The sequence below is a fragment of the Ictalurus furcatus genome, chromosome 13 (genome assembly GCF_023375685.1).
Source record: "Ictalurus furcatus strain D&B chromosome 13, Billie_1.0, whole genome shotgun sequence".
Lineage (NCBI taxonomy): Eukaryota > Metazoa > Chordata > Actinopteri > Siluriformes > Ictaluridae > Ictalurus > Ictalurus furcatus.
In genome coordinates this window covers 3,951,098-3,975,807 of record NC_071267.1, presented here as the reverse complement: position 1 = coordinate 3,975,807, position 24,710 = coordinate 3,951,098, and the positions used below count along the sequence as shown (strand labels likewise).

At 42.4% G+C, this 24,710-nt stretch overlaps 1 protein-coding gene across 2 annotated transcripts in view; it reads right to left on the bottom strand.

Moving 5' to 3' along the window:
* Positions 1-3,437: 3,437 nt before the first annotated feature.
* The window catches only part of LOC128616750 (NLR family CARD domain-containing protein 3-like), a 76,391-nt gene continuing 55,118 nt past the window's right edge, over positions 3,438-24,710 (bottom strand). For both annotated transcript variants that reach the window (XM_053639543.1, XM_053639544.1), the window contains exons 11-12: positions 5,931-6,078; positions 3,438-5,795 (exon numbers count right to left, since the gene is read on the bottom strand). In XM_053639543.1, coding sequence (XP_053495518.1) covers positions 5,720-5,795; positions 5,931-6,078 — 224 coding nt within the window. In that variant the 3' untranslated portion in view covers positions 3,438-5,719. The remainder of the gene's footprint in view (positions 5,796-5,930; positions 6,079-24,710) is intronic.

Sequence of the window (24,710 nt, the reverse complement as noted above, 5' to 3'; positions counted from 1 at the left end):
AGGTCCTAGGTGACAATTTAGTCATGGGGCGGCTGCCGCTCAGTTGTCGCAGAGCAGTCTTGACTCTGCTGCCTAAGAAAGGAGCTCTAAACGACATAAAATCATGGAGACCTGTTTCAGTTCTCTGTGTGGAATATCGACTGCTCTCTAAGGTTTTGGCAAACCAAATTAGTAAAGTCATGGAAGAGGTGATCCGTCCGGACCAGACCTACTGTGTGCCAGAGAGAGTTATTCACGACAACATTTCTTTCATTAGGGATGTCGTAGAAGTCGGAAAGATTTTTAATTTGGATTTCGGTTTGGTTTTAATTGATCAGGAAAAGGCTTTCGACAGGGTTGAGCATACCTACCTATGGAACGTCTTGACTGCTTTTGGTTTTAATTCGGATTTTATTGATAAAATAAGAGTTCTGTATCGTGACAATGAAAGCATACTGAAGATTAATGGTGACTTGTGCGCTCCTTTTAAAGTTCATAGGGGAATAAGACAAGGATGCCCACTGTCAGGCATGTTATATTCCCTGGCAATTGAACCTCTTTTATCAAAATTGAGAATTGAACTGCAAGGCATAACAATTCCGAAATGTGAGTGTTTTTAAACTATCAGTATATGCAGATGATGTGGCGATACGTGTTGGTAGCCAGAGGGATGTTGATATTATGCTATGTTAGATAGCGCTCCAAGCCTCCCAGACCATTTAGTGTGGTCTAGAGATGGTTTTAAGTATTTGGGGGTGTTTTTGGGGGATGAGGTGTTTAGGGGGAAAAACTTTGAGGGGACTGGGTCAAGGGTCGTCTGGAGAAATGTTATATATATATATATATATATATATATATATATATATATAATATAGAAACATATATATATTATATATAAACACACACACACACACACACACACACACACACACACACACAGTATTTATGCATTAATTTTATGGGTGCACAAAACGCACTGAATTCTACAGTCCTAGCAATCCCGGGTTGACTGGTAGAACCTGTCATTACTCAGGGATTGATACAAATATCAGGTTCAATTACATTTTATTGTTGGTGTGACATTTAATTTGACTCTCTGAATTATCTTTTGTTTATTTTATCCATCCATTTTATCCATGTCTACATGTTACATGTTACTTCCCATGATGACCCTGACATTTAGTGTTTTCACAGATTTGTTGTCATCCCTTCATCTCCTTTCAACTTACTAGGTCAGGATTTAATGTTTAAACTGACATGTTCACTCACAATATGGACAGTTTACACTGCTCACTCCATCTAACCTCTGTTTCTCTTCTGCTTGTCATGATGCTGACGATGAGCATGAGCCTGACTGCGCCGAGCGTCTGCTGCTTGATGCACTTGCCTCAGTCCCTAAAACATTGTGGGCTCAGTATTCTAACAAAGAGGGTCATATACAGTTACCCTCATATACTACAAATCTGAAGACTACTCGGCCCATTTATTGTAAGCAAAATCTGTATATACTTTAGGCGACACAAATGATTTTGGAAAGACATGGCATGCTCATGGTTTGCATGCCACTGATGGCAAACCTATATTGCACGTTTCTGATCTCTTAGAAGCCTCGCTCTTACCTGACAGGCTTGTTGTTGTTAAGGTTAAAGGTCCTGACTCCTCTAACACAGTTAAGGCTCATGGCAATTCACTCACTGATGAATTGGCAAAGTGGGCCGCCCAGAGAGGGCTCGCCCAGCCTATTTGTTCACACATTTCACATTTTCTCATTCTAACTCTTTTTTTTTTGTACAAACACAGGACTCTCCAGGTTGTTTCCATCACCCACCGATGGTTTAATATGCAGCCCTGCTGGCTGCCTTGCTCTCTGATCTTCCGTCCTTCCGTTTCTCATGCTGCACGAAGAGTGGTGATCTAGGCTATACCATTGTCTGACCTGTGCTAGAGCAAATGTACAAGGAAAAAACGCCAAACATGATGCATTGCCACCACCTAGTGGACCCTTTCAGGCATTGCAAACTGACTTCACACACATGCCAACTGTCAGAGGTCTCAAATACCTTTTAGCTACTGTGGACAAATTCTCCAAATGGGTAGACGCTTTCCCATACTCAAAAGAAAATGCCAACACCGTTGTTAAAATTCTAGCCAAAGAAGTAATCCTGCACTATGGTATTCCTCAGGTTATTGATGGCAATAATAGAACATCCTTTGTTTCTAAGGTAACACAGAAACTTTGCAAATATCTGAAGATTGATTGGCACTTTAACATCCCATATCATCCACAAAGTTCAGGGATCATGGAAAGAAAGAATCATACCATCAAGAACCGCCTCCCTAGAGAATCCCTCCAGCAATTGGGTTCAGCTTTTGAGTACACAGAAGGCCCTGTCCCTGATCTGACACAATAAGCTCTCTGTTCCTAGTTAAATCAAGCAATGATCTAGCTCTTCCACCTTTCTGTGTGTGTGTATGTATGTGTGTGTGTGTGTGTGTGTGTGTGTGTGTGTGTGTATATGTGTGTGTATATATATATATATATATATATATATATATATATATATATATATATATATTCTGATAATTTCAGCATTAAACTAAGATGCTTTTACTGAACTCTGTGTCTGTGTGACTTCTTCCTAAACTTGGTACTGAGAAGGTAACAGTAGTATGGGTCCAAGAATTTAATTCTGATGCCAGTATCAGCAAAACCTCAACAGGTTCATTTTTCAGATTCATTTTCAGGAATTAAGCTCATGCAACTCGAGTGTGAAGGGGTGGCGGAGCATAAACGAGTCCTCAAATGTGACAGCCCTCCGCAAAGAGGCCCCATTTAAGGGGGTTGCTGAGATGTTGCTGCACATTTTTAAGATGAAAATTTCTGATAATTTAAATGATCAACCCTCAGGGGCCCTCTCAGTATGTGGGGCCCCAGGCAATTGCCTACCTTGCCTGCCCTGTAGATACGCCTCTGGGTGTGCCTGATCAGAAGTCTGGTGATTGAGAAAGAGGCAGTGTGTGTGTGTGTGTGTGTGTGTGTGTGTGTGTGTGTGTGTGTGTGTGAGTGTGTGTGTTCTGGGAAGTGTAGTCCATGGTGGCCATGTCTGTAGGCCGTGAAGCATGTTGGGAGATCTGTGATGTTCTTGTGGTGAATCCATAGCTGTAAAAAGTCATTGCACATTTCCTTGTGAAGATTTGAACACCAAATAGGAATGAGCGTCTGCTGTTTTGTAATGGATTGTGGTGTAAGTGGGCAACTAAGTTGTTGCATCACTAGAGGGAGGCAGAGAGCACTGTCTTAATCATAATCAGTGGCCATCAGCCCCACCTGTCTTCAATCAACCTTGCCATACATGCAGTCCTCTTCAAAAGTATTGGAATTCTTTTATTTTTGCTATACACTGAAGACATTTGGGTTTGAGTTCTAAAGATGAATATGAGACAATAGATCAAAATTGAAGCTTTAATTTCCTTATATATACATCTAGATGTGTTAAACAACTTAGAACATTTTGAGGTGAGCAAAAATATTGGAACAGAAAGTCTTCAAGGAAATCAAAGTAAATAAGACTATTTGGTTGCATAGCCCTTCCTTGCAATAAATAATCAAACGCCGATCCACTGACATCACCAAATAGTTGCACTGTTGTGATGCTCTTCCAGGCTTTTACCACAGCTTCTTTCAGTTGTTTTTTGTTGGGAGGGGTTTCCCCCTTCAGTCTCCTCTTCAGGAGGTGAAATGCATACTCAAATGCACAAATCCCAAAGGCCATGCTCCGAAATAAAGTGGAAATACTACCTAGAAGAGTGGAGATTATTATAACAGCAAAGGGGGACTAAATCTATAATGTGATATTCAACAAGTACATATGGGTGTGATGGTATTGTTGGTATTTTTTTCATCTTCACACCCATACACACTCATGCGGTGCAGACAAATTATGAACACGCTACCAAGCCCCCGAAATAATAGCCTGTCCAGGTAGGTATAAATGGCATTGGCACATTTGTAACACACATTTGCCATCAACAGAACTTGTTCTTCCAGCAACCAACAATCACAGAGTAACAAAGGATTCAAGCACTGGACATGGTTCTATAGACAGAAAGTGATGTGTATAAAGAATCAGTGCACCCTCTAGTGGGCATGCGCAAAAGCACCTCCAAACAACTTTGCCAAACTCACCCCTACCTTTAATGGTCACCATCTCGGTGAACACTGAGAGTCCCATGAGTAGAACGCCTAAATGATGTCCTAGAAACTAAATCCATTCCTGACTGATCAAGTGACTGAGCTATATGAAGATCTAGAGAAGTTTCTAAATTCAACTCTTGCTCTCGTGTGGTCACTTGGGGTTGAGATGCTAAAGATGAACCTATACTCATAAGAGAGTAATGATTTTGTACCCCTGTTGGACTAGACTGAAGCACTGAGGGCTGAGAACTAGAATCAATGTGGACTTGACCCTCAGAGTTCCTTACACCCGTTCTCGTGTGGACTATGGCCACTTGTGAATAATCTCCAATTCTAGGTCCTTCTGGCTCAACTCACTCCTGGGGCTGGAAAGGGCCAGTAGACCTGACCCATTGGTTTACCTGGCATATTTTTGCCAGGTAAGAACAGACTTAAGTTCTTAGCAATGGACAGTTTTAATGGGGCCATCTTCTCCATGTAGTCTGATCTTATACAGCGTTCCCCCTTCATCAATATAGGTCACAATCTCAAACATAGTGGAGTGCCAGACATCCTGAATCTTATGGCAACCATGAAAATGATTCTTACAATACACTAAAGTGCCAGGGGGTAGTATTGCTACAGAGTCAGGGCAATTGGTCCTACAGTGAATGACCACAGTCTCCAAGTGCCTTCGGGAACTGGTATAAATGGAGGTCAAATACTTTTGGTGTTGGGCCACCCAATCTGAATGGGCACCATCTCCTTCCCCTTCTTCACTGCCATCAAGCAAACTATCCACTGGTAGCTTAGCTTTTTGGCCAAACATCAACTCATATGGGTAGTGTTAAGTCGACTGGTGCATGAAAAAGGAGTTGTGGAAGCAATTGTTACCAGGCTACTAATTTCAGCTGCAAATCCACTGACCACCCCAATAGCACCATTGTGCCCATTACCTTTATTCAAGGTTGCAGTTGAAAGAATTGACGTGGACCTAATCAGGCCATTAGAGAGATGTGCATGAGGGTATTGATTTGTGTTATTTCTGTTGTTATTTCATGTAACACTGTGTATAGAACCAGTGCCTCCATGCATGCTGAACACTCACTGTTCCATAGGCAGTTTTCTGAATCATCTCCTGGGTTGACCAAGACACTGTGTTCATGACACAGCAAAGGTTGGCAGGTTGCAAGGGAAATTTTCCACTGTATTTTCACATCTACTCTTTGGCACAAGCCTCATGAATGTGAAACAGTGTAAAGCGCTTTGGAACCACTACGGTTAAAAAAGCGCTATATAAGTACAGACCATTTACCATTAACATGCCTGCTCCTGCCTCGTGCTTTGGGATCAGTCTGTACATTTCCAGACGTGTACTTGAGCATCGTCAGTCTCCATCCCCGGGGCAGATCGTTGCCATTGCTTTGTACAGCAGATATTTCGTTACGTGTTGATTTCTCCTGTGTATGACATTCTGCCTGTTCTTGACTTTGTTTCTGCTCTGTCCCTTTAAGTTTAATGATTCAGCTCCCAAACTGCTGGAAATGTGGGACGGGTTCTAACGCATCACCAAAACTGCTTTATCCTGGAGAAGAGGTTTGAGGTGAGACTCCTGTCTCTGGTGAGTTTATTATCCTTAATGCTGAAAGACAGAAGAGCATCAGTGTAAACACACAAAAATCAGCATAAACACCAACACACACACACACACACACACACACACTATTCAGTATGATACTGTAGAGTAGAGTAAAGGGACAGTAAGTCAGTAACTCACTATATTGTCTCCAGTTTACAGTGTGGATCCTTCAGTAGATCAGAGAGCAGCTTCACTCCTGATTCCCCTGGATTATTACAGTACAGATTCAGTTCTCTCAGGTGTGATGAGGAGTTTGACCTCAGAGCTGAAGCCAGAGCAGCACAACCTTCATCTGTAATACTGCAGTACTGCATCCTGCAAGAAAGAAAACCTTCTCACAGTTAACACACTCAGTTTTAGCTCTGAAAACATCAACTACACAAAATCTTTATATACAGAACATTTACTCTCATCTCACACACACAACAATGACAATATATCACATCACTACAATTACACTCACCACAGATGGAAACTGGATGTAGTTGTGTTTATTAAAACTCTGCTCTGTGTGTGTGTGTGTGTGTGTGTGTGTGTGTGTGTGTGTGTGTGTGTGTATGTTTGAGAGAGAGAGAGAGAGAGAGAGAGAGAGAGAGAGAGAGAGTACCACAGTATCTCCAGTGTACAGTGTGGATTCTCCAGTCCAGCAGAGAGCAGCTTCACTCCTGAATCCTGCAGTTTATTGTAACTCAGGTTCAGTTCTCTCAGTCTGGAGGAGTTTGAGCTGAGAACTGAGGACAGAATTCTACAGCTTTCCTCTGTCAGATTACACCCCCACAGCCTGGAAGAGAAATGTTGAAGTGTTAGATTTATTTATCTGATGTGAAATGAGGTGTTTCCATCAGGTGGGAAATAAAGTGTTTACCTGAATACAAGGTTCTGATATCAGGATAAAAATATAAAAAGAACTGCGTGTGTATAAACAATAAACTAGTATTGGCATGTTATTAAAGTAAATGTGTGTGTAATGTACACTGATCTACACGCTGTAGAAATAAATGTACTTTGTTCTGATATGAGAAGTGATGTAGATATTTCAGCATTAACACAAGGCTGAGTTTCACAGAGACGCTAAAACTGTTGGAGTTCATTGTTCTTTGGAGCTTAATCTAACACACACACGCACACACACGCACACACACACACAGAAAAACAAAGCTCAACAGCAGAAACAATGGTAATCCACACCATATAAAATACACACTTTAATGTTTTACTCATATAAAACACTGGACCTCATTTATCACACTGGATACGAATTAATTTCTTCATAAACAGTGTGTAGGAGCATTTACACAAGAACTCTTTAATGTGCAAATTAAAATGTAATGTTATGGAACATTTACAGGATGTTGAGAGAAAAGGTTGATGAGGTGTTGGATCAGAGTTAAATGGGCGTGGCCACTCAGAACAAGAGCTAGCTCTTTATGTATGTGCATAGCTGCTTTATCTGCTATTTATTCTGACCCTCAACCCAGTGTTTCTCCACCAACACCTCACTGTCCTCACTGTCCTTATGTAAATGTGTTTTTTTTTTGTTTTTTATTTGTAATAAATTTGCAAAGATTTCAAACAAACTTCTTTCATGTTCTCATAATGTGGTACTGTTTGTAGAATTTTGAGGAAAATAATGAATTTAATGCATTTTGGAATAAGGCTGTAACATAACAAAATGTGGAAAAAGTGAAGCACTGTGAATACTTTCCAGATGCACTATATATATAGTATGTATAGCTCTGAATTCTACAGTCCTAGCAATCCCTGGTTGATTGGTAGAACCTGTCATTCCTCAGGGATTGATACAAATACCAGGTTCAATTAGATATTATTGTTGGTGTGAAATTTAATTTGGCTCTCTGAATGATCTTTTGTTTATTTTATCCATCACTGACACTTGAACTTGTCTACCACTCACAGGTTTTTGCAAATTATCATTTCATTTGTAAATAAATTTAAAATAAATCTATCAATGAACTCTGTCAGCTCAGCTAACGTGATATTTGTGAATGCACACGAATAACCAAATTGATTAATTTTAAAAACATCTCGTTTGAATATATTTTGATTCATTGAACAAAAAATGATATAATATTATTTAAACATTTTTAAATTTTCCTACCGATCCCCTGCAATTACACCACTGACCACTAGGGGTCCAGGGAAACACTGCACTCGACAGTAGAGTACACAGTACATAGTATATGTATAGTATAGTATAGTATAGTATAGTATAGTATAGTACAAGAGTATAGTACGTCATTTGGGACACAACTTTAGTTTTTACTCTCCGAAGCGTGTTTTCAGAACAGAAGTAACATGATGAGTAAATGTACCACGCACAGACCAACTAATCGATAATGAGATTCCTTGACAATGATTTTCATAATCGATTATTATCGATTTTATCGATTAGTTGTTGCAACTCTATTTAAAACACAAAAAGAGAATTTATTTAATAAAAAATCATAAATGGCAACAAAGTTTATAGGGACGACAGACACATCTCTGATCACCTGTCAGCAGAATAATGACTGGAAAGATGGAAAAGGAGATTACATTAGAACCGTAACTACTATTAGTGTATATGAGTATGTTATGCTTGTTTTTGTGTTATAACCTGCAGTAATTGTGGGAGGGTGAATTATATTGGAGATGGGGTACTCGAGTCAAATTATGAAGACAATTCGGACTTGTCACACACTCAAGTAAATTTGTACTGAAACTTAGAGAGTGAGTAACAAGAGCGAGAGAGTGACAAAACATTTCCTGATTTCCTGATCAACTAATCTGTTGACATCATATATGATGAGGACAAACCCCCTGTAGACTTGCTTAAAGTTGTAATAGAATAAAAATATGGCTAAATGAGTTGAATAGAATATAATAGTACATATACATACATATATACATTATTTTAATGTCACATTTAGCATTTAGACTGAAAACCTATACTTAAAAATGAGTGAATGTATGTCAGTGTATATATATATATTATATATATATATATATATATATATATATATAGGTGAGATGGGACTGCAGGGGTGGTGGAGCTACCTCCCTGAAATGAGTTTTTGCACGGTGGGATGTCAGCATAAAATTAAGATAAGAAATTAATCGATGTCTCCCGGCCGCACCTCAGACGTGCGCACAGACAGCCGCCTCATCATGCAAGTACTGAACTGAGTTCTCTTTAGAGGCTTATTATGCTTGGATGGTGAAATAAATACACACACATCATGTCAAAACGCAGGCCTGGCCAAGTATTCATCCAAACACAGTCGGTTATGATTTAAGTGAATGTAAACAGTTGGGGAAAAATCGGAGGTGTGTCAATACAGTATATTAGGTCTGTGCATTAGGTCTTAAAGTGACAGCAGTGTAATAAACCTGCTGCTGTCTGGGTCATTAATGTTCATCAAACAACAAAACACACAGAGAAAATCACTCACTCACTCATTTGACTGAATAACTTCAGTAAATCTAATAAGAATCACTGTATATGTCACACAGTGAAATTAATTTTATTTTACATTTAATTGCTTTATTCAATTTCTGTAGTATTTCTCACTTGAATACTACTGATAGACCTACCTAAGAAAACATATCGTTATCGTGAAACGTATCGTGTAGTCATATCGCCCACCCCTAAATATTAACATTTGGTAATTCCAATCTTGAATTTCATGTAAAATGTGAAAAGTACTTCTTAATGTAGTAAATCTCATAAACCCTGCTGATGTTTTTTTTTTTTTATTATTATTATTATTTTAGAAATTAAAATAAAAAAAGTTACAAGAACAGAGCTGTGTTCAGAAATGAGTTTGTTGTGATTCATAGACAGATTACAAGCAATAATAAAGCATGAAGCTTGTTGTTATGACATGCTGCTAAATGTAACTCTACTCTGTACTCTCTCTCTCTCTCGCTCTCTCTCTCTCTCAGACTATATAACTGTGGGGGAGAAGCATCAAATCACTGAAATGTCACTCGAACTGGAGGACACAATATTGTGTGACACAATAACAAAACAGCTTCATTTGTATTTTCATACACTTGTAATCTAATAAAAGTTCTACAAATACCTCTATATCCATTTTTTTTATTGAAACCATTTTTTGATAGGAAACTAGTTGAGGTGCTGATGACATGAAATAAAAATATTAAATTGCAATGGCAAGATGTAATAGTGGTGTTTTTTGTTACAGTTATGTTGCCATTGGTTTGTGAAGGTTAAAATACTAATTTAACAGCTCAATGTTGAGTTTATAACTGCAATTTCAAATCTTTTTTCAATGTAATTACTTTCTGGACTCGGCCAGAATCGACTCAGACTTGGCCATTAAAGACTAGGACTTAAGTCTAACTCGGCCCCTTTTGGACTCAGACTTGATTGGTTAAGGACTTAGTCTCGATTCAGATTCGACAAAGGTGGACTCGGACCCAACACTACTAAATATATTTAAAAAGCAGCTTCAACACATTTATTTACCTTGGCTTTCAATTAGGCCTCTTCATTTTGGGCTTAAAAATGATTTTTCTTTAAATTTCATAATGATCTAATTAAAAAAATATTTTCTGTTTGATTACTTAATTATTTCTTCAGGAGTTTTTAGGTTTTAATATTGTATTTTTATGTTTAATGTTGTGTTGCAATATTTTTGTTTTAAAGGGGACCTATTATGCAAAATTCACTTTTAAATGTTGTTTGAACATAAATGTGTGTCGGCAGAATGTGTACACAACCACCCTACGATGGTAAAAATCCACCCACTCCTTTTTTTATATTCCCAATAAATCATAAACAGAGTTTCAAAATGAGCCGTTTTTGTTTTCGCCCTAATGTGACGTCACCCAGGGACTCTGACCTATTAGCATAGCTCCTCCCCTGAGTCAGCTGCACACAATCAGTCATGTTCTCCACGCTGGAGCGGCTACAGTGATGAGAAGAATGTCTCAGCTTCGTAAGCTTTGTAAGTGTTCTGTTGTTGGCTGTAAGAATGAACACGAGAGTCTTCATGTACTCCCGGCATCAGAGACACTGAAGACGCAGTGAAGTTTTATTTTTGAAGGAAATGTGCCCCAAAAAATACCTAAAATCATTTCACACCAGACTGCTTTGTGAACAAGGGTCAATACAAAGCAGGATTTGATAAAAACTTGATTCTCAAGCATGGATCAGTACCCACTGTTCGTGATCCAGCTTCATATCCAGAAGACGGAAATATCGCACTTTATATTTTGGGAATGTTTGCAAATTGTTTTTCCGAATGAGCTTGTTAGCAGATTCCATGGCTAATGCGGCTAAAGTGCCAGAGTTATGTCGTCATTTTTATTTTTAACCCCGAAAACACACCTTTATTATGCACAATACAGTAAGGTGATTGTCTTTTTGAAAACTGTGTAGGTTTTCTGTGAATCATTTTACACCAGGCTGTTTTGTGAATAAGGTTGTTAGCAGATTCCATAGCTAAAGTAGTATCAGAAGCAGGAGCTGGTCTCTTCTGGAAACAGGGTGGGGCGCAGAAGCTCATTTGCATTTAAAGAGACACACACCAAAATAGCCTGTTTTTGCTTCCACCCATAAAGGGGCATTTACAGCAGGGTATAAGATCTGTGGGGTATTTTGGGCTGAAACTTCACAGACACATTCTGGGGACACCTGAGACTTATATTACATCTTGTAAAAAGGCTTTAAATAGGACTCCTTTAATATTATATTTATCATTTTATTTTATTTTCCATTGTGAGGCACTTTGAGCTGCATTTTATGTATGAAATGTGCTATATAAATAAAGTTATTATTATTATTATTACTGTTGTTGGGTGTGTGTGTGTGTGTGTGTGTGTGTGTATGTGTGTGTGTGTGTGTGTGTGTATACCTCAGTGTCTCCAGTGTACAGTGTGGATTCTCCAGTCCAGCAGAGAGCAGCTTCACTCCTGAATCCTGCAGTTTATTGTCACTCAGGTTCAGTTCTCTCAGTCGGGAGGAGTTTGAGCTGAGAACTGAGGACAGAACTCTACAGCTTTCCTCTGTCAGATTACATTCCCACAGCCTGGAAGAGAAATGATGAAATATCAGATCTCTGACCTCAAACAAACAAACACAGCCATAATCCAGCGAAAGTTTACCATGTAACAGAAATGTGAGTGTGTTTCTCTCACACACAGAAATCAGAGGACAGGACACCACATCAGCCCTATTATTATTATTATTATTATTATTATTATTATTATTATGACTATTACTATTACTGTTGTTGGTGTGTGTGTGTGTGTGTACCTCAGTGTCTCCAGTGTACAGTGTGTATTCTCCAGTCCAGCAGAGAGCAGCTTCACTCCTGAATCCTGCAGGTTATTGTCACTCAGGTCCAGTTCTCTCAGTCTGGAGGAGTTTGAGCTGAGAACTGAGGACAGAACTCTACAGCTTTCCTCTGTCAGATTACACATACTCAGACTGGAAGAGAAATGATGAAATATCAGAACTCTGATCTCAAACACACAAACACAGCCATAATCCAGCTAAAGTTTACCATGTAACAGAAATGTGAGTGTGTTTCTCTTACACACAGAAATCAGAGGACAGGACACCACATCAGTACTATCATGATTCCCCCTTGAAGCAGCGTGCTCTAAGCGCGAATGCGCGAGCACCTGCTTTTCCATTGTTGACAGTAGTGACATCTGGACACGTGTGTTTTGTTTATGTTTCTGTCATGTCTCCTCCCTGTTCTGTCATTGGCTGGGATTTCACGTGTGTCTGTATTGCCCTCAGCTGCTAGCAGTTTAGACGCTGATCATGTCTACATACATACCGTGCACCTCCCAGCACACAAGATGGAAGATTATAGTAGAGTTAGATTAGTTCATTTAGTAGTCATAGTCACGTTCCATGTTTAGAGTTAGTTCACGCTGGGTTATCCGCTCTCAGTTCCTCGTCGTAGTTCATGTTTCACATTTTGTTTATTGACCCGGTTTTCCGTGACCACGACCTTGATTCATGTTTAACCCTGTGTATGCCTGTTTGCCGATCACCTGACCTTCGCCTGTTTTGGATTACGTTTTTGGATCACGTTTTGGATTTGTCTGCCTGTCTCTCTTTTAAAATAAACAACTGTTCATACTGCACTTGCATCCGTCCTATCTCCGCTCCGTCACGATACGTGACAGAATCTTCCGCCTAAACATGGATGCAGCAGGAGAACGGAGAAAACGCAGAACCCGGAAGTCGACGCCAACCGTCCCCGCTATGGACTCAGTCCAGTTCCCACAATGGACATTTATGGAGCTTCCTGATCCATTTGACGGATTTTTCGGTGCCCCAGAAAATTTTCTGGTAGACTGTCAATTCTATTTCTCCAGCCTGTTAGACCCTAAGCCAGAGGAGAAGCAATGGCTCCGATTCATGTGGTCCCGGTTCTTTGGACCGGCCCGTCAGTGGGTGCAGCTCCAATGGGATAAGCACTGTAGGAACCTGGATAGTGTCGAACAGTTTGTGGGGGAGTTCATGATGCAGTTCGGGAGTCCGGAGGCGAGGGTCGAGCTAGAACAACTTTTCGGGGCGGGGGGGGGGGGGTTTAAGTCTGGCAGGCAAACCTGCCCTGCCGTTTACCCACTACTACAGGCAAACTCATGCAGAGCCCCAGCTGGAGGTTAACCTGGTAACCTCTGAGCTCGAACCTGAGACCCACGAGGTGGGTTCACCTGCGGAGCTCCAGCTAGAGGTCAACAGGGCAGCCCCAGCATCAGAGCCCCAGCCGGAGGTTAACCTGGCGACCTCAAAGCTCGAACCTGAGACCCACGAGGTGGGCTCACCTGCCGAGCTCCAGCTAGAGGTCAACAGGGAGGCTCCAGCACCAGAGCTCAACCCTGAGGTCCAAGTCCAGTCTCCACTCTCTGAAGTCCAAGTCAAGTCCCAAGTCACTGAAATCCAAGTCAAGTCTCAAGTCCCTGAGGTCCAAGTCCAAGTCAAATCTCTAGTCTCTGAAGTCCAAGTCAAATCTCCAGTCTCTGAAGTCCAAGTCAAGTCTCAAGTCTCTGAAATCCAAGTCAAGTCTCAAGTCTCTGAAATCCAAGTCAAGTCTCAAGTCCCTGAGGTCCAAGTCAAGTCTCAAGTCCCTGAGGTCCAAGTCCAGTCTCCAGTCTCTGAAGTCCAGGTCAAGTCTCAAGTTCCTGATGTCACACCTGAGTCTACTGATACGGACGACCAAGTTCTGCTCACACCCAAGTCTACTGACTTGGCCGACCAGGTTCTGCTCACACCCAAGTTTACTGATATGGCCGACCAAGTTCTGCTCATGCCTGAGTCTACTGATATGGCCGACCAAGTTCTGCTCATGCCTGAGTCTACTGATACGGCCGACCAAGTTCTGCTCACGCCCAAGTCTAACGACACGGCAGACCACGTTCTGCTCAAGCCTGAGTCTACCGACCCAGTCGCCCAAGTTCAGCCCACGCCCAAGTCTACCGACCCAGTCGCCCAGGTTCAGTCCACGCCCAATCTACCGACCCGGTCGCCCAAGTTCATCCCACGCCCAAGACTACCGACACGACCACCCAAGTTCTGCCAAAGCCCGAGTCTGCTGACACGCACAGCCAAGTTCTGCTCACGCCCGAGTCTGCTGACACGGACAACCAAGCTCTGCTCACATCCCAGTCTGCTGACATGACCAGCCAAGTTCAGCTTGCAGGCTCCGCCGAGTACGTCACTCTGCCTTCCTGCTCAGCCGAGGACATCGCTCTGCCTTCCTGCTCAGCCGAGGACGTCGCTCTGCCCTCCAGTTCAGCCGGGGACGTCGCTCTGCTTTCATGCTCCGACGAGGATGTCGCCCTGCTTCCCTGCTCTGCTGAGTACAGCGCTCTGTTTCCCTGTTCAGCCGAGGACGTCGCTCTGCTTTCCTGCTCCGCCGAGGACGTCGCTCTGCCTTCATGCTGCGCCGAGGTCGTTGCTCAGCCTGCCTGCCCGGCTGTGGTCGTCGCTCCGCTTTCATGCTCCGACGAGGACTTCGCCTAGCCTGTCTGCCCGGCTGTGGTCGTTGCTCAGCCTGCCTGCCCGGCTGTGGACGTCGCTCCGCTTACATGCTCCGCCGAGGACTTCGCTCAGCCTGCCTGCCCGGCTGTGGTCGTCGCTCCGCTTTCATGCTCCGACGAGGACTTCGCCCAGCCTGTCTGCCCGGCTGTGGTCGTTGCTCAGCCTGCCTGCCCGGCTGTGGTCGTCGCTCCGCTTTCATGCTCCGACGAGGACCTCGCCCAGCCTGTCTGCCCGGCTGTGGTCGTTGCTCAGCCTGCCTGCCCGGCTGTGGTCATCGCTCTGCCTTCATGCTCTGCCGAGGACTTCGCTCAGCCTGTCTGCCCGGCTGTGGTTGTCGCTCTGTCTACCTGTTCAGCCGGGGACGTCGCTCCGCTTTCATGCTCCGACGAGGACGTCGCTCTGTTTCCCTGTTCAGCTGAGGACATCGCTCTGCTTTCCTGCTCCGACGAGGACTTCGCTCAGCCCGCCTGCCCTGCTGTGAATGTCGCTCCGCTTTCATGCTCGGCTGAGGTCGTCGCTCAGCCTTCCTGCTCCATGGCGAACATCGTTCCCCCCTCCTGCTTCGAGGGGACCCCCGCTCCTCTCCCTGGCCTTACAGGGAACTTCGCTCCGCTTTCCTGCTTCGCCGAGGACGTCGCTCTGCCTTCATGCTCCGCTGAGGACTTCGCTCAGCCTGCCTGCCTGGCTGTGGTCGTCGCTCCGCTTTCATGCTCTGCCGAGGACTTTGCTCAGCCTGTCTGCCCGGCTGTGGTCGTTACTCTGCCTCCCTGTTCAGCCAGGGATGTCGTTCTGCAGTACTGCTCCGCCGAGGATGTCGCTCCGCCTTCATGCTCTGCCGAGGACGTCGCTCAGCCTGTCTGCCCGGCTGTGGTCATTACTCTGCCTCCCTGTTCAGCCAGGCACGTCGCTCTGCTTCCCTGCGCCGCCAAGAACACCGTGCGGTTTCCTGGCTCTGCTTGGGACATTCAGCCCAGGGAGCCGGGGCCGCCAATGAAATGGGATGACTCATGGCACTCCGGGAGGAGTGCCCTTGGAGGGGGGGGGTTCTGTCATGAGTCCCCCTTGAAGCAGCATGCTCTAAGCGCGAATGCGCGAGCACCTGCTTTTCCATTGTTGACAGTAGTGACATCTGGACACGTGTGTTTTGTTTATGTTTCTGTCATGTCTCCTCCCTGTTCTGTCATTGGCTGGGATTTCACGTGTGTCTGTATTGCCCTCAGCTGCTAGCAGTTTAGACGCTGATCATGTCCACATAATTACCGCGCGCCTCCCAGCACACAAGGCGGAAGATTATCGTAGAGTTAGATTAGTTCGTATAGTAGTCATAGTCACGTTCCATGTTTAGAGTTAGTTCATGCTGGGTTATCCGCTCTCAGTTCCTCATCATAGTTCATGTTTCACATTTTGTTTATTGACCCGGTTTTCCGTGACCACGACATTGATTAATGTTTAACCCTGTGTATGCCTGTTTGCCGATCGCCTGACCTTCGCCTGTTTTGGATTACGTTTTTGGAACACGTTTTGGATTTGTCTGCCGGTCTCTCTTTTAAAATAAACAACTGTTCATACTGCACTTGCGTCCGTCCTATCTCCGCTCCGTCACGATACGTGACAAGTACTATTATTATTATTTATTATTATTATTATTATGATTACTACAATTATTATAAACAAATGCTTTATTACAATAAAGCATTTGATCAAACAAAAAACCCTTCTGTTTTCATTCATTTAAGGATCATTGTAACTGATAATAATAATAATAATATAATAATAATAATAATAATAATAATAATAATAATAATAAATTATTATCAGTTACAACGGTCCTTAAAGGACTGAAAACAGATGGTTTTTTGTTTGAACAAATGCTTTATTATAATTGAAACTTGAAACCATTTTTTAATGAAAGTACGTGTTAAAAGGTCTCCAACTAAAAAATAAATAAGAAATCTCGCGTTTGAACAAAAAGGAGCAGGACGTGCTGTGGCTTTGTTTGGAAATATTTCGTTGGTGAAACAGAACAGAAACAGACAAGAAAATGTAAGACAGGTAATATTAACTTATTCTTTCTGTTAGCATAGCATAAATAAAAATAACATCAGATGTGTGAGCTTTAAAATGTTTACAATAAATTAATATGTACTGTAACTGCACAGCCAGACTGCTCCTGTACCTTTAACTCACTCACACACACACACAATGTCACATGGTGACAGTGTTATGTTTTTCTTCTTATTATTTGTGAAGTTCTGTTCTATGTCTCTTTCAAGAAAAAGGAGAAAAGAAAAAGTGCGTTTCACTGGTGTTTAGTTCACAAAATGATCAAAAAGCAGTCATGAATACATGCAGTTATTTTGTAGAGATCATTTTCATCAGTTTTAGAGAAAAGGTAATAAATGGTGATATAAGGTTTTGTCCATATGGCCCAGATCTCAGTGCAGACGTAACGTGTTAGTGTAAAAAGTGAAACAATCTTCTGTAACAGTACCAGAGGTTTGTTTAAAGATGATTAGAGTAACTATTAACAAGCATTAATCCAAACAGTGTAGTTCAGTGTTACATTAAAATAACAAACCATGCAGTAATACATTTATAAATAAAAATACTCACACAGCTTTTCTGGAGGCTTTGACCACTGGCAGCAGCTTCAGAAAACATTCCTCTGATGGGTCATATTTCCTCAAATCAAATTCATCCAGCTCCTGATCTGAGTTCAGTAACACAAACACCAGAGCTGACCACTGAGCAGGAGAGAGTCTGGTTTCCCTGAGACAACTGTCACCGCCTCTGTTCAGGTAAGTCTGTACTTCCTGCACTAGAGAATGATCATTCAGTTCATTCAGACAGTGGAACAGATTGATGGATTTCTCTGGAGATGGATTCTCCCTGATCTTCTTCTTGATGTACCTGACTGTTTCCTGTTTGCTGTGAGAGCTGCTTCCTGTCTGTGGCATTAAGCCTCGTAAGAGAGTCTGATTGGACTCCAGTGAGAGACCCAGAAGGAAGCGGAGGAACAGGTCCAGGTGTCCATTCTCACTCTGTAAGGCCTTGTCCACTGCACTCCTGAGGAAATCAGACATGGTTGACTTGCTGAAGAAACGGAAAAGCCCAGTGCGTTGCTCCACTAACACATTTGTATTTCTAAAAATAAAGCAGAGAAATGTGTATAAAGCAGCCAGAAACTCCTGAACACTCAGATGTACAAAGCTGAACACCTTCCCCAGGTGAAGCCCAAACTCCTCTCTGTAGATTTGGGTACACACTCCTGAGTACACTGCCACTTCTCCAACATCAATGCCACACTCTCTCAGGTCTTCCTCATAGAAGATCAGGTTTCCTTTCTCCAGCTGTTGGAAAGCCAGTTTACCCAGTGCCAGGATACTTTCTCTGGTCTGCTGAGGATCAGGGTCACATTTCTGATGGTACTTTTGGTCCTTGTGTTTGATCTGAAAGATCAGGAAGTGTGTGAACATTTGAGTCAGAGTCTTGGGGACCTCTCCACTCTCTGCTTCACCCAACATTCTCTCTAGAACAGTGGCTGAGATCCAGCAGAAGACTGGGATGTGGCACATGATGTAGAGGCTTCTTGAAGACTTCATGTGTGAGATGATTTTATTGGCCAGACTCTGATCACTGATCCTCTTCCTGAAGTACTCCTCTTTCTGAGGATCACTGAAGCCTCGTACCTCTGTTACCTGGTCTACACACTCAGGAGGGATCTGACTGGCTGCTCCTGGTCGAGAGGTTATCCAGAGGAGAGCAGAGGGAAGCAGATTCCCCTTGATGAGGTTTGTCAGCAGCACATCCACCGAGGCTGACTCTGTCACATCACACAATCTCTCATTCTTCTGGAAATTTAGAGGAAGTCGACACTCATCCAGACCATCAAAGATCAACACCACTGTGTAGGAGTCTAGTAATTCTAGTTTTCTCATTTCTGGGAAAAAGTGATGAAGAAGCTCTATCAGACTGAGATTTCTCTGCTTCATCAGATTCAGCTCTCGAAAGGGAAGTGGAAACATGAAGGTGACGTCCTGATTTGCTTTTCCTTCAGCCCAGTCCAGAAGGAACTTCTGCACAGAGACTGTTTTTCCAATTCCAGCAACTCCTTTCGTCAGCACTCTTCTGATGGACTTGTCTTTAAAGAGTTCATTACATTTGATGGGTGTCTCCTGTGTTGCTGGTCTCCTGGACGCTGTCTCAATCTGTCTCACCTCATGTTCATTATTGACGTCTCCACTCCAACCTTCTGTGATGTAGAGATCTGTATAGATCTCATTCAGAAGTGCTGAGCTTCCATGCTGTGAGATTCCTTCATTAATTCTTATAAACTTCTCTCTCAGGCTGGATTTCAACTTTTGCTGATACACAGAGACCACAGACTCTAATAAACAAAGTAATAACATGTTTTAATGCAAAATCACTGAGCACAATATAACATGTAAAATTCTTTCAAATGCTGCTGTTCATTCCTGATTCATGGACTAAATATTATTGAAAGAACAGGACCACTTTACAGAGTAATCACAAACTGGACCACGAACAGAACAGAAAAGCACCAGATGTACATGATACTAAACTCAAACTTCAAATTAAAGGTCTTCATATCTAAAACTATTTCCTCTCTCTAAAGTGAACCTGATGGAATAAAGCCATGACTCAGAACTCTTACTGTTGTGCAGTGTGTTAGCGAGATCTGTGTGGTTCATGTTCTTCAGGACGTGCAGTGTGATCTTCAGCGCTCCCTCTCTGACACTCTGCAGATCCTTCTCATCCTCCTCCTCCCTCTCAGTGCATGCTGGGTAATCTGGATTCAGGAGCTTCCTAAACCTCTTCAGCTCATTCTTTATCAGAGTGATGACTTTGTGTTCCAGCTCCTGGTTAGAAACACACGGGAACACATCTAAATATTATAATGTTACACACTGAGAGATGCTTTTATTTTATGAAAAGAAGAAAGGTCTCTTTCTATTACCACAGTTACAACTGAAATTCTGTCTGATTACCCATAATGCTGCTGCACATCGATAAACCTGTGAACTGTCATTATCTTAAATAAAAAACCTGCAACCCACTCACACACAAGTTACACACACATTAAAAAGACACACACACCTTGAATATGGAGTCCAGCTGATTTCTGCTGATGTTTGATTTCTTCTTTTGTGGTCTGTGAACAAATAAAACACATGATGTAATATAGACTATATGTATTCATAGCTGCACAACACACTAATACATACAGAGACAGATATTTAACACTATCCTCTTAACACAATACACTGATTTCAGGGTTTCCTCACTGACACTAACATGTTTATGAATAAAATAGTGATCTAGTCATTAATGTCCCAGGTGTAAATGTTGTCGTGTAGCACCACAGACTCTCCAGCTCAGGGACTGCAGGCTGAACTGAACTCTTAAAGCAGTTTTCCTCACTGCCAGTCCGAGAGCTGCAGCACTGCACACTTTAGTGTTTTACTGCTTCAACACCTGATAAAGATCATGAAGGGCTTCATAAAGAGACCAGTGAGTTTGATCAGGTGGAACACTGCTGTAAAACACCTCACTGTACTGACCTCACATCAGGAGAACTGGCTCCGTCTCTGAAGTTAAGTGGAACACCCATTGACCAGTCACTCTTCATGGACACACAGCTGGGTTCTGGTGAGTGTGATCTCTTTCCCTCCATCATTCTGTAATTAGAACAGAAATATCAGCAATAATTAATACAGTCAAACCTTGGATTGCGAGTAACTTGGTTTGCGAGTGTTCTGCAAGACGAGCAAAAATTTGTTATAAATTTTAACATGATATACGAGCGAGGTCTTGCAATACAAGTAGTACCTATATGCTGCTTTTCTTTTTTTCTTTTCGTTGCCGAGTTCCAGAAGCTCATGGTTTACGAGTGTTACCTGCCGCAACAAGGTTTTAACTGCTATGACACGGGGCTTTTTTGGAAAAAGATGCCAAAGAGGAGCTACATTACAGCAGAAGAGAACGCAATTCCCGGTCACAAGCCTATGAAAGACATCTCACCTTCTTGTTTTGTGCTAATGCAAGTGGTGATTTCAAAGTCAAGCCCCTGCTCGTGTATCATTCCGAGAATCCACAAGCCTTCAAGAAATGCAAGGTGCAGAAGAGCCAGTTAAACGTTATATGGAGTTCCAACAGCAAGGCTTCGTATTTTATTCGTTGAGTGGATCAACGAGGTCTTCGGTCCTGCAGTGAAGAAATACCTTTTAGACCTTTTTCCTTTTTCCACTCAAAGTCTTGCTGGTTATGGATAATGCCCCTGCTCATCCTCCAGACCTTGAGGACGACATACTAGAGGAATTTGAGTTCATTAAGGTCAAGTTCCTTCCTCCCAACACCACTCCATTACTCCAGCCCATTGATCAGGGAGGAGAAAAAGACGGAGAAATCCCTCACTTCAAATGAGATTAGGGAGGTGTGTAAAATGTGGGAAACATTTAGTGCAAAATTTTGTAGAAAAGCACCACCCGAGTAAGACTGTAGCAGTGCGAGCGATGAATCTGTTTAACGACAATGCAATGTCACATTTCTGTGAAATCCTTAAAAGGAGGCAAAAGCAAGTGTCACTGGATAGGTTCCTTGTTAATGTCGTACAAAAAGAAAAAGATTCCGGCAAGCCAACAGACAGCAGTGATTCCATTAGTAACAGTGAATGTCGTCCTACACAATAATTAATAAATTCGATTACTTTCTATTAAATTTAAATAATAAAAATATAAAATGGTATTTTGTGTTAATCATTACTATGTATATGAATATTTTTGGGTTTTGGAACGAATCATCTGAGTTTCCATTATTTCTTATGGGGAAATTCGCTTTGATATACGAGTGCTTTGGATTACGAGCACGCTTCCGGAAGGAATTATGCTCGCAATCAAAGGTTTGACTGTACTCTGCTGTCTCAGCACTGTTACACAATGTGTTCATCATTAAACACCAATAATTCCATCATTTTAAATCAGCTACAGTTTGCACACTTATTCAAACAGGAGACACGCCTCATACCTCAGGAATTACACTGATGTCAGGAGTCCCAATCACAGATAACTGACTCAGCTGGGTCTTAAAGCCTGTAGAGTTCACTGACTCAAAGCTACACTGCTCTTCTCCTCCACATTACACAGTCCTTTTTACTCTTCTCTCAGTGAATGATTTCTCTAAACTGTTCTTAGATCAGATCAGTGATATATTCACTGCTATTAAACACCTTAAACCAAAGTTTAGTTCCTCTGTAAACTAGTGAGTGTTTAGAGATACAGATCTGTTCCCATTAGACGGTGTGTATTTATTGCTGGTGAATGGAAAAGTAACTCACCTCTCCTCTTTCTTTAAGTCCTGTTCTCCAGACACACTCATGTTGGAGGTCATGTCTCCTTCTCCAGATTACAGCAGGACACACGTTTACTTCACTCCAACATCGGTGTGTTAAATCAAACCCTGTATCAGCACAGAGTTCACTTACAGGAAATAGTCACGGTATCAAGTCATAAAACAACCTTTGTACATTCAAACTTCAGTACAAAGGTTCTGGCAGAGGGGGTGGGGCAGTGGTGTGTGTGTGTGTGTGTGTGTGTGTGTGTGTGTGTGTGTGTGTGTGTAAACATACAGACATGCTTGGGTGTGTGAAGCAAGACAAGTCAGTGAAGCAAGACTAGATTTTTGCAGTGTTTCAGTGATTCATAAAAAATAAACACCAAATATAATATCCAGATATCAGATATCCACATTGGTCAAAATATTTAATGTGTTCAAAATGTCTTCCAATAATCCTACCTTAATCTACAAATTCCATGCATGGGTCTGTGATTTTGTCAATGTCTTCTGCATTGTGGAACAATAGGTCAGTTATAGACATTCTACACAGTTAGAGAATTAGGTTTTCTGCATAGGAAAAAGTTTTTAGAAACACATAAATAAAAGTATAGAAAATTCTCTGCCTTTTTCTGAGGTATAGTTCCATTTTTGTGTAACTGACACACTGAGCAATTTCTGATACAATATAAAAAGAACTTTAGGTGACTTTAGGAAAACATGACACAATTTCTACTAGGGATGGGCATTTCAGGCGAAATTACTTTTCAAATTATTCATGGCATTATTTGAGTAACATTCAAATTACTTCTGGCTGAAGGGAGTTGAGCAACTGTTTGTCATTTTCATAGAACACGAAACATGGAGTACCTCTGAACTACTAAACTTCTAAATCCCCGCCAAGCTTGCTGGTCCCTCTTCTTTGCCAGGTTCCAGTTCACCCTATCCTACTGACCTGTCTCCAGAAATATGAAAGCAGACATGCGCTCTCAAATGTACACTGAGAAGCCACGAGAGGGCAATGAAGAGCCTATCCTCCCACCATCCTTTTTCGTGGGTGCGTGGACTGAGAGGTTGATCAAGCCATTGCCTGCCTACTGCTGCACAAATTTCCCCTTGCTTGCTCCCATACAGAATGTTTGTGTCAGCTTACTTCTGAACAATGCTTATCACATGGGCACACACTTCCATAGCCACAGGTCACACAGGTATCAGACGTACCTATCACCTTCTGCAAACTAAATACCTGTGGCCCCACATCAGAGCTGATGTACAATGATCCATGTCCTCCTGCACCTCCCGTGTCCAAGTTAAGGTACCCAGAACTTTACCAGTCGGCAAGCTCCTACCACTGCCCACACCCCAAACGGCCCTGGTCCCACATCGCTGACGATTTCATCACTAACCTGCCAGAATCCTTAGGGCACACTACAATTCTGGTCATTGTGGATAGGTTCTCTACATGCCTGTGTCTTATTAGATTGCGCAGTCTACCTACTGTATTTGAGATGGCAGAACTTTTATTCAACCACATATTCAGGTACTTCAGAATCCCCTAGGACATTGTCAGTGATTGGGGTCCCCAATTCACCTCTAGGTGAATAAGTCTGACCTCCAGTTTATCACCCACAGCCCAACGGTCAGGTAGAGTGGGCAAATCAGGCAAATCAGTTCCTGCCCTGGGTCAGACCTCCCAGAACTTCCTACAACATTCCTCCACCCAATTGACATGATTTCAGTGTGTACCCAGCTACTAACCTCCTCTGTTCCCCTGGACTGCTAAGCCCACTGACACACCAACTGTGGATTACAGGTTCTGTAGGAGTTAACAGTTTTGTGAGAACACCCATCAACGATTCAAACAGATGGCCCAAACCCACTAGGTAAACACTGATCGTCATCATGGAGAAAACCCTTGTTACCAACTGGGAGATTGAGTATGGCTGGCCACCAAAGATTTCAGATAATCCCAAACATGCAAAAAATTAACCACAGGTACATTGGCCCATACAAAGTGCTTGAACAAATCAACAAAGTAGACCTCCCATGACACTGCTACATAGCATCTATTTTTCATGTCATTCAATTGAAACTAGTCATTCCAGGACCATTGGCCACAAGCGTCCCACCTACCAGTCCTCCTGCCCCACTCAACATTGAAGGTCAGTCTGCATACATTTGGTAAAATCCATAGTCAACTCCAGACACAGAATTAGTCGACTGGAGTACCTCGTAGAGTGGGAAGGATATGGCCCCGAGGAACAGAATTGGGTTCTTGCACATGACACAATGCGTCATAAACATTGTGCTCCCAGAGTAAGCCATTTTGGGAGTGGGGGGGGGGGGGAGATTCTGTTAGGTCCATGCAATCCACAAACTCCAATACCCAGAACACACCGTGACCTACAAACATGGCCACCCCAGAGAAGGCAACACACAGAATCCAACACACTCCCAATCACCTGACTTCTGATCACACACACCTGTTCCTATCTCACATTCACATAAAAGAGACTCTAATTCACTGAAAGTTTGTG